General features: G+C 36.6%; 1 protein-coding gene across 1 annotated transcript in view; it reads left to right on the plus strand.

Moving 5' to 3' along the window:
- Positions 1-10,490, plus strand: part of LOC102440046 (arf-GAP with Rho-GAP domain, ANK repeat and PH domain-containing protein 2) — a gene marked incomplete at its 5' end in the record, with an annotated part of 66,851 nt that overhangs the window by 23,778 nt on the left and 32,583 nt on the right. Inside the window, 4 exons of the mRNA XM_006105391.2 lie at positions 1,324-1,471; positions 2,959-3,027; positions 5,763-5,837; positions 9,236-9,353. Of these exons, the coding sequence (XP_006105453.1) occupies positions 1,324-1,471; positions 2,959-3,027; positions 5,763-5,837; positions 9,236-9,353 (410 nt within the window). The remainder of the gene's footprint in view (positions 1-1,323; positions 1,472-2,958; positions 3,028-5,762; positions 5,838-9,235; positions 9,354-10,490) is intronic.

Here is a 10,490-nt window from a genome sequence, read left to right on the forward strand (position 1 = left end):
GACTAACATCTCCTTAATTCCATTCACAAGATATTTATTGTGCACTGTAGTGTGGTTAAAGCAGCAGCCTCCGACTATAAGATGCCTGAATTCTAGGAACAGAGGCAGACTTGCAGGTAATTTTCCAGATAGTCACACCATACTGTGGTAAGAGTACAGAAGTGGTTGTGAGAGGGGTGTCCACAGTTACTACATTCTTCTCTATCAACTTGTAATTCTTTGTGCCTCTTGTAAATCCTATAGGATGAAGGCACTTGCTCCATCTCTGCTATGTCATTTGGCATTTTTTTTTGTTTCTTACATTATCATATGTATTGCTGCCATGTTTACTCACTTCTTGTACCTGAATCTCTGTTCTTACAGGCAGGTGTACCTTCCTTAGTCTTGCTTATTCTTTTGATGGAGTTGGTCTTCCTTGTACAGTAGTGTCCTTAAAGTTTGCAGATGTCATTAGGCTATTAAGCAGCTGCTATATGTACAGCCAGTGTCAAATAGGGAGCATTAACAGGTACTTCCCTGTGCATGACTTCGTGTTCTCACCTCAGGCGTTTTTATCATTGTAATGTTCTTTTGTTATGGTGATGACCATATATTTTTTCCTTCATCTTTTTGAACTTATATTTGTGACTACTTTAAATGTTCTTTATAGGACTCAAGGGTGGTCTACTGATTGAGAGATTTGACTCCTATTCACTTCTCTTCATTAGAAGAAGACATTCTTGGTTATTATATTCAAGAAAAGTGTAGTTGTGTTTTTAAATTAGGTATTTGTTTTTTGAGAGCTAATACCCTATTTTGACTAACCATACAGACATAGCTGCCAAGTCTATTTCTCACTTAATAATACACTTTCTGGGACATTCAGCCCAGCCCTGAGCACTGAATTTGGAACTCTCTACTATATACCTCCTGATTCACCTTTCTTGCCTTGTTTCCTATTTACCTGCCACCCCGTTTTTCCTCTTTCATTTATGCTTCAGGCCCACGGGTCTTTTCACACTATTCTGCAAGCATACCTTCATGCCTTAGCCACAGGTTGTCCCATTATCTGGAGTTGTTTGGATACTCTAAATCAACACTCAAGTACTGCTTTTTAACTTGTAGTGATATTCTTGAACAGTAGTTTTTTTCTTATGTTCTTAACCACACTGTTAGCTACTTGGAAGAAAGAACTGTGTTGTTTTTTTCTTTACATTACCACTGTGCCCTTTGTATCTGAGACCTTCAATATCTGTTAAAATGATAAATGAGTATTATGACTTATAGTTCTATGAAACTTTCAAATAGAAGTGTGTCATAATGAGCTATGCTTTTCTTCAACAGGGTTCAGAAATGCTCAGAAATCAATCACATGAACGCCCATAATTTGGCCTTGGTCTTTTCATCCTGTTTGTTTCAAACTAGGGGACAAACTAGTGAAGAAGTGAATGTAATCGAGGACTTAATTAATAATTATGTTGAAATATTTGAGGTAAATATTTTATATCTTGTTCTCATAAAAATAGTTTTCTTGTTACTGTTTGCAAGCAAAAATACTTATTTTAGGATGTTTTTATTTCAGATCTTTATGAATATTTAAAAATAAAGACAAAGTATTAGTTATATTTGATCTTTAATTTTTTAGATACAGCTAGCTTTTTAAAGTATAGTCATTGATTTAAACATTGATTTAAACTTTTAAAGCTGTTTACCATCTGGCATATTTCTATTTACCAGGTTTTTATGTACAGTGTTTTATGTGTTTTTTTTCCCTACTCAGTATGTGTGTATGCACTAAGTATGTGTACTCAGAGGTGTGAAATTATGAATTTACAAATTCAGTAATAAACGCCAGGCTGTTACATTCTGCAGTTGAAAGTGTTTCCATGTTTTCTTTTCACTGTGCACTGAATTGGAAAAAATGAAAATTCTGAAATATTGCTCTGTGGGCTTTACTAAGTCATCTCTGTTCTAATTATTTGACTTTTCAGTTTGCTATTTTATGAAGTTAATATTTTCATGTTTCATTAGAAAACTGTTAGTATGGGGGTGGTTTCTTAGTTCAAAGACATACAAATAGAGGAAGCAAACCCAGGCTTTGGAACTGTAGGATATACCGGGATCTAGCACCATTATTATTTCTGGCATCTCAGTTTTGTCATTTATCCTTTTTGAGTATTCCATTAAATGGTGTTCTATAAGATGCCTTGTTTTCCACGGCTATAGGTACACCAGATGAAATGAAACGGGTTAATATAATAGGTTACTACTTGTAAAGTTCTTACATTCTTATAATAACTGATCACAATATTCCTTAGCAAAGGGAAGGAAACTGTATTTTAATAAAGGAAAATAACCGTTTGTATCTTAATTTATATAGGAAAGGACACCAGAGCTGTCGGATTCTCTTTGATCTTCTTTTTATTTCTTCCTATATGTGTTCACTGTTTTTGATCAACAGCAACTCTGTGCAATAATTCTGATGCTGAGAAATGAAAGAATTAGGAAAAAGTGTGTGGCTTTTGCATGCTATCTTTATTGTTTATATGTGTACTGTTTCATTGATTAAAAAATAAATGGCTGTCTTCATGGGTTTGTTAAATCCAACTTTAAATGGTGGAAATTTCAAAAGCACTTAAAAAATATTTTAGTTTGAGAAATGATTCTTGTCTCTCAACTTACATAGACTCCACAAACCAGTCATCTGCCCCTTTGCTCATTAAACTGCCTCAGCAAAGGGGCTTCCATTGATGGGTTCTGTAGCCTGAAGTAGCATCATCATAAAATGTTCTGACCTTTACGCAGCTGTGTGTGGTTGGCTTTAAGTCTGCCCTCACTGTGCGGGCCTGCACGGATTGAGATGGCCATTCTCATTTATTTTTACTTGTTGGTCTTTAAATTCCTGAAGAAGCTTATGTGAGGATGAGTACCATCACTCCATGTATTTTATTAGAATGTCCCAAATTATATTTTAAACAGGTTAAAGAAGACCAAGTCAAACAAATGGACATAGAAAATAGCTTTATTACCAAGTGGAAAGACACTCAAGTGAGTAGTAATAGTTAGATCTCCAGAGAATAAAAAGAATTTTTCAAAAAAACCCCAAAAACTTCCATTGTAAGTAGATACATTTGTTGTGTTTATTGTCAAGTTTCTATTTGAAGCAAAGTAAAATTAATGGGCAAGGAGACCCAACATAAAAATAGTTACGTAATTCAGCAGCATGATGCATAGATGCAAAATGCCAAAGTTCATTCATGTAAATTTTTCAAAATATAAAAGGAAAAAATCAGTGTTAATCTTATCAGAATATCCTTTAAAAAAATCAGTTTTCATTTATAAAAGCACTATTGAAAATGTCAGTGGATTTCACAGGAAGCATTTAAAGCCAAAAATACTAGAGTAAATTGAAAATTCAGATTCCCTAGTGATTCTATCCATTCCGATTTTGAACATATAAATTATTTCTTATATGCTTTTGCTTTGCCTGCTCTTGGATGATTGTATCAGTGGGAATGTTTCATGTGATCTCTGTAACATATGCTAATTTATGTCTGAAGTTGACGTTTCTAGATCTTCTCTCGTTTTCCTCACTCCCGTTATATTGGCTTTGTGTGTTCACGCTGCCCTACACTGTTCCAGGATGCCTCTCTCCTTATTTGAAGACTGTTCATTGGCCTTGCTTAAAATTGATCTTTAATTCTCTTTACTGGATGTTGTAGAGCAGTGGTTCTCAACCTTGGCTGCACATTAGAATCACCTGGGAATCTTTTTAAAATCCTGATTTCCGGGCCTCATCCTCCGGAAATTCTGTTTCTTGTTATGGGGTGGGGCCACAACATTAGTAACAAAGAAACAGAATTTCCGGAGGATGAGGCCCAGAAATCAGGATTTTAAAAAGATTCCCCGGTGATTCTAATGTGCAGCCAAGGTTGAGAACCACTGTTGTAGAGGATTCAGGGTACCAGTGTAAATAATAAAAATCGGTCTAATATATTCTATTTATTAGATGCACTCAGAGAACGAGGCAAATGCTGCCTTATTAGTCAAACCTTAAATCCACCTCAGTACTGAACGATCCTCTCCTAATTAGAGAGGCCACCTGAGCTATCATTCTGTATGAAGGAGATGAGGAAAAGCCTTCATTCTAGTGCCTAGATCCCTGAGTACCAAGGCTCTGAAACTGATTTCCTAAAGGAGTCTTTCCTCCCTTTTGACCCAAAGTAATTAACGCAGCCTGCAGGGGAGTTAGCGGTAACACTAAAAACCTGGCTCATTATTAGCTAGTTCTCTTGGGTTCTTGCTTGTTGGGGAAGAGTTTCATTCATGAACTAAGGGATTGTGTGAGCTCAAGAGCTCTTCTTTGACAGCATTATCTGTGCTGTTTTACATAAAGCACGAGGACCCCCCTGCATTTTTATATTCATAGTACTTCTTCCATATTCATAGTGCAATAAGGGAATGAGTCTGGAATGTGTTTCTCCTTCCGTATAAGACAGAAGAATAAAATATTATCTATAGAATAGAATAATTGGGGGAGGAAAGTAGCAGTGTTTGGAAAAATCTCTTATTCGCTTGTGTTTTTCTCTGTTTCCTCCACCTCTCCTCTGGAGTATTTTTCTGACAGTTTCTATGTCTTATCCCTGCTCAACCTTCTTAGCTGGGCCTGTTTTTGGCTTCACTCTATGAGTTTGTGGTGTTTGCTCTTTTAATTTTTAAAAATGTGTCCTTCCTGGAGAGTTGTTTATGCAAACACAATGAAAAGTAAAAATGTCACCTGTATTTTCTCTTCCCTAGGATTTTTGTACAGCATCAAAAGTGAGAAAGAAAAATGGGAAATCAGCTTTTCTAAACCTACAGTGTCAAAATAATTAAGAACTCGTTTCCAAAATACATTTTTAATGTTTTCCCCACAAATTTACTCAGTAGGTTTTACTCTGAGGCAAATTTAACTTCAGAATGATCCTTTCTCCATTAAAGATTAGAGGATGGATATTATTTCCAAGTGGTTATACACTTAAGGGAATTTCTGGAAAAAGCTACTCAAAATATGTTTCAGAGATTCGTGTGGTTCTTTAACTTTCACATTATATTGTCAATCCATGACGATATCTTATTCTTTTTATATTCTGGCTTGTATCTTCTTCACTTAGAATGTCTTCTCAGGTATAATAGTGACCCAAAATGCCACTAATGCTTGGCTAAAGAGAATTAAAAACGTATCTTTATTATCTACCCTATTACTTCACTTCCATTTTTTTCTTTCTAAATATACTTTTTTTATTTGTTGTTTTAATACAAATCTAACCTAATTTACTCTCAGATTTCAATTTTTGGACATATTATCTCTGAAAATTTAGCAGGACATATTTTCCCTTTTAATTGTTAGTATTAGACCCATACTATAGCTTAGAGCAGAATTCTATATGGCTCATTTTATGTTCTTATTTTGTTGAACATTTTCTGTTTTCATAGCAAACATAATTTCATTCTAGCCAGATTCATTATTTCTGTAAGAATATAAGGGTGTTTGAGGACTCTCAACTCTTCAGTAAGAAAAAAAAGGCTCACTGTAACTTGTTGCTGATTGTAACATTTCTGTACATTCCTTGTCCTTAATCCACCATATCTGGTGAATGGGTACCATCATGCTCTTACTGGGGATTGGCTTCTTTTATTATTATAAAATATTTAGAGATAGGACTGGGACTTTGACATAAGTGTTGTATGTGTGTCCTTGCAACAGACTTATACTTGCTCTCTTCACATCTGCCCTTTTCCAGGTTTCCCAGGCTGGAGATCTGTTAACTGAAGTGTATGTGGAGAGGAAGGAGCCCGACTGCAGTATTATAATCCGGGTGAGTCCAAGAGATGGAGGTAAAGACCACTGTTGGAAATTGCAGGTGTTAGAATGAATTTACACGTTCTGAATTTTTTATTGTTTCTTAATAGCCAATGTTACTTGTCCATTTCAAACCACGACTGATACAGGATGGACTTTTTAAACCAGTTTCTTCTGGGAATTCCATGTTCCAGTCATTTGGAAAGGGCACATCTCACGTGCTTTCAGTTAAGGTTAGGATTTTTTGTAGGTACTAGAAAACAACCTTAGCTTACATGTTTGCTCCTTTCCTTCTTAGGTTCTTAACTTTAGGCAAGTTACTTATTCTGTTTGCGCCTCTATCTTCTCACCTGTAAAGTGAGGAAAAATTACAGTATTTACATTGTAGCATTGATATGAGGCCTCACTAAACCAATACATGTAGAACACTTAGCAAGTTGCTCGACACACAAGTGTTTAACACTTGGAGTGCGGGTGAATTTCCCGCCAAAATATAAGATGGCTCTGTCTTTTGGTTTTGTTCCATCCACCAAAAGGGTGGATTACAAACAAATATTTGGTAATACGCAGTTACAATCGGCCCGAGTTTACACGTTTCCCGCACTCCACCGCAAATCTATATGAACCGAGTTAAAGACGGCTCCCGCGGAGTACGCGCAATTCACGCGAGCCGACTTAACTCGTTTCCCGCACTCCAAGTGTTTTAATAACTATTACTGTTATACTGTTATTATTATTATTCTCCCACCCTTGTACCCTATATTTTGGCTTTTAGTCTACCAATTTTCTTGAGTATTGGATAACTCTGTTCTTTCCTAAGACTATTATTCATTTTTTTTAGGAATTAAGAAAATCCTTGTTGTGCTATCATAACTAGTACTTAGTCTGCCTTGGGAAGAATAACCATGATATTTCAAATTCCTACTCAGTAGGAATACATTCTCTGTCTAAGGAATAGACATTCCGCCATGTAGCAGGAGAGATTCAGCTTTATCTTCTTATCTTTTTTCAAAGTTAAAGATTAACTTAGATATTCTGGACTTTAGTTTTGTTAAACGTGTATCATATTTGTTTGTTTATGTATGTTTAATAATTACATGTTCTGACTATGTAGCACTGGTAGCCTCCCTTTGATCATGGAGCTGATGTATGATCATAGGCTTTGGTCACATCCTATTCCTTATGCTGTCACAAGGTGGTGGTAATAGGGAACCGGAGGAACCAATACAGGTTAATCAGCACAATTCCAATGTTAGAGTGGGTATTCACAGCCCATGACTTAATTCCACCCACACCTGAACTCTTTAGTAAGCTCAGTTTGATCTTATCTTAATAATGAAAGCCATAATAGAAGGTAGTACAACTGAGCACAGTTTTTGTTATTTTAAGTACAGTATTTAGACAAAGGACTGTCCAGTTTCACCTTGCAAATTTTCTTTAAAAACACTGCAAAAAAAAACTATACAAAAATAAATGTTAACATTTGCTTAATGCTTAAGCCTTTGCCAAAAATCTCTTAAGTTGCATTTATCTCAGCTGATCATTACCTCCACCCAAGCAGGTCATGTCCCAAGTTTATAAGAATAGAAACTGGGAATTAATAAGCATTAAGTCCAGGACACAAACCTGGATCATCATATTCCAAACTTGACGTTCATTCCACTGACTTGTATGTTCTTTAGAAAAACGATTTCCCATGTGTCCCTCCTGGAATTGTAGGTGTTCTGAAGAGGGGCCCTGGGTTTTCCCTGAGACAAAGAATGGAGTTGAGGCACATGTTTTATTGATTATTTTGCAAGTTTGGTTTCTCAGTAATTTATTATTTTAAGAAAAGGCTATACTGAAAGAAAAATTAAAGCTATTCAGATGAACAACATCATTAAAAAAATTAACCTAATGTTTTTACTGCTTAAAGTTCTCTACTTTCCCCAGATACTGTTTTTTGTTGTGTTTTTTTGTTTGTTTGTTTGTTTGTTTTGCCTTTAAGTTTATACTGTATTGGGCTTTTCTAAGTGGAAAACAGTGGACTTCATGTATAATTAATGTATTCCAAAGAAAGTACTGGATTCCACAAAGCCCAAAAGATAGACCATAGCAGTTGCCTGTAATGAAAAATACGTATATTGTTTATATATGTGCAATATGCTTATAATCAATAATGAACTGGAGAAATGGGAGTTAGCACATTTCTAAGAAATTTTAAAATACTTAGTTTGCTGAAAATGAGCAGTTAGAATATTCTAATGCTTAAAACATCTTTTATTTGTTTAACATTGTAACTAAATTCTCATGGAAGAAAAGCCGGCTTGCTTTTGGCCAGTATGAATTTCAGATTAGCATAAACAAAAACGGGAAGAAACAAATCAGAAATCCCCAAAGTTCCTGAAGAAGGCGGTGTGCGTGTGCGGCGGCCTGAGGCTTTGGGTCTTGTAGAGCTGGCCCCAGGCTGGCACTGCAGACCCTGCCCTGTGCCCGGAAATCCTGGCTCCACGCTTTGGTATCCCACCATCTGTCACTTGGCAGGACAGGGCACACCACAGACCACTACAACCCTGGGGCTCTTTGGCATGGCAGACAGCAGTCGACTGTGTATAATTTAGGCATCAGGCTGAATAATAAACCAAGCCACTGTGAACTCTTGATTATAGAGCTGACGAGTGAAAAGTCTTACTCCTGGGAGGCCATTGGATTTGCTGCCTTGTGACAGTCTTTGCATGTGTGACTAGGTATAGTCTTCCCTCCTGAGTAACCTAACTGCTCACTCAGTGAAAAAAAAAATTCTTCCTGTCAGAGGGAAGGTAGGGGAGGGTGGGGGTAAGGGGGAGAGATCAACCAAAGGACTTGTATACATGCATATAAGCCTAACCAATGGACACAGACAACAGAGGGGTGAGGGCATAGGTGGGGGGTTGGGGAGGTAATGAGGGGATGAGGACACATAAGTAATAAAATATATATATATATATATACTAAATAATTCTTCCTGATTATGTCTATGTTGTAATAACTTTTTAAAATTATATGTTTTCTTTTTATTGATTTTGGAGAGAAGAACAGAGAGAGAGAATCATTGATCAGCCTTTTGCATATCCCCTACTGGGGATCAAGCCTGCATCCCGGGCCTGTGCCCTGACCCAGAATTGATGGGTCGATGCTCATGGTTCATGGGTCGATGCTCAACCGCTGAGACAAATCAGCCGGGCCAAAGTTGCAATAACTTCTTGCACTCACATTAAAATGTATTTTATGAGAAGATCTGAATAGGCTATCTTTTCTATGTGCTTAGAGCAGCTGGTTAAATATGCAAAGAAGAAACTTGGGGTATCAGAAGATGTGCATGGCGAGTATTATCATCCTAGCATCAGGCTGTGTCTGGATCTGACATATTTTAAAAGGGTTTTGCCTCTTTTACAGATATCTCCTGTGATGGAAGCAGAAGAATTAACTAATGATATGTTAGCATTAAAAAATATTATTCCTACCCCAGGTGATCTCTGGGCCACATTTGAAGTCATTGAAAATGAAGAGCTAGGTAAGTGATTTTCATACCAGTTATTCTTAAATTCCTTCACTGTGGAGAAATGCTATTTTTGTGACATCATTGCTAAATTTTATGTGATTCTGATGATTAACATTATGAATCCCCTTATGCGTCAGTGCATGTGCCGATATATGTAATTGTCACTTGAGGTTGCCCTCCTATGCTTTTACTCATCAAAATAATTGGATTATTTTATTGACTCCAAAAATATAGTGCAAAGCATTGGGCATCTATGTTGCTGCCTTAGGAAATAAGGCTTTTGTTTATAAGGAAAAGCAATTTCATTTGTAACAATATTCTAAATGTCACCACCACCATCCATATTACTCCTCTACGCTACTAACTGAACAAAAAGAATGTTGATTTAAAAGATTATTTATTATTTTAAAAAATGATTTGCTTTCAGACTATCGGGACCCCATTTTGTCAACATTTTTCTTTTCATACATCTCTTTAATGGAGTGGATAGATGTTTTGTCATCTCTTATCTCAGATGTGCAAGTATAAGGAGAGCTTTTAAAACTCCTCAACTACTTCAGTAGTAAAGTGCTGAATAAGCCTAACATTCTAATGACATAGTTTGGTTTCAAAGACCTCTAGGAAAATAAAAAATAAGATGCAGAATGTCTTTGTGCTTTGACCATCTGTCTAGCTGATACCTACTAAGGTCTTGGGACCCTGTCAAGCATAGCTGTCAAACTGCCAACAGTAAAATGTTGCCACTGCAAGCTCAAGATAAAAATGAAAATTCAACGTTGAAATACCCCATCGGGTATTATGAGGAATGTTGTAATCAAATTAGAACAAAATGGGATTATCACATAGTTTCTGTCATTACTCCATTCTTGATGTTTTTATGCCGCCATTTTTTTAAATCATGCACAATTCTTTAAGAATCTTATTTGTAGCTCTGGCTGGTGTTTCTCAGTGGTTGGAGTGTCAGCCCATGCACCGAAAGATTGAGGGCTTGATTCCTGGTTAAGGGCATGCACCTGGGTTGCAGGTTCTCTCCCTGGCCCTGGTTGGAGGAGGCCACGGATCGATGTGTCTGTCTCACATCTATGTTTCTCTCTCTCTCTCTCTCTCTCTCTCTCTCTCTCTCTCTCTCTCTCCCCCTCCCTCCCTCCC

This window comes from Myotis lucifugus, unplaced genomic scaffold (assembly GCF_000147115.1).
Source record: "Myotis lucifugus unplaced genomic scaffold, Myoluc2.0 scaffold_679, whole genome shotgun sequence".
Taxonomy (NCBI): Eukaryota; Metazoa; Chordata; class Mammalia; order Chiroptera; family Vespertilionidae; genus Myotis; species Myotis lucifugus.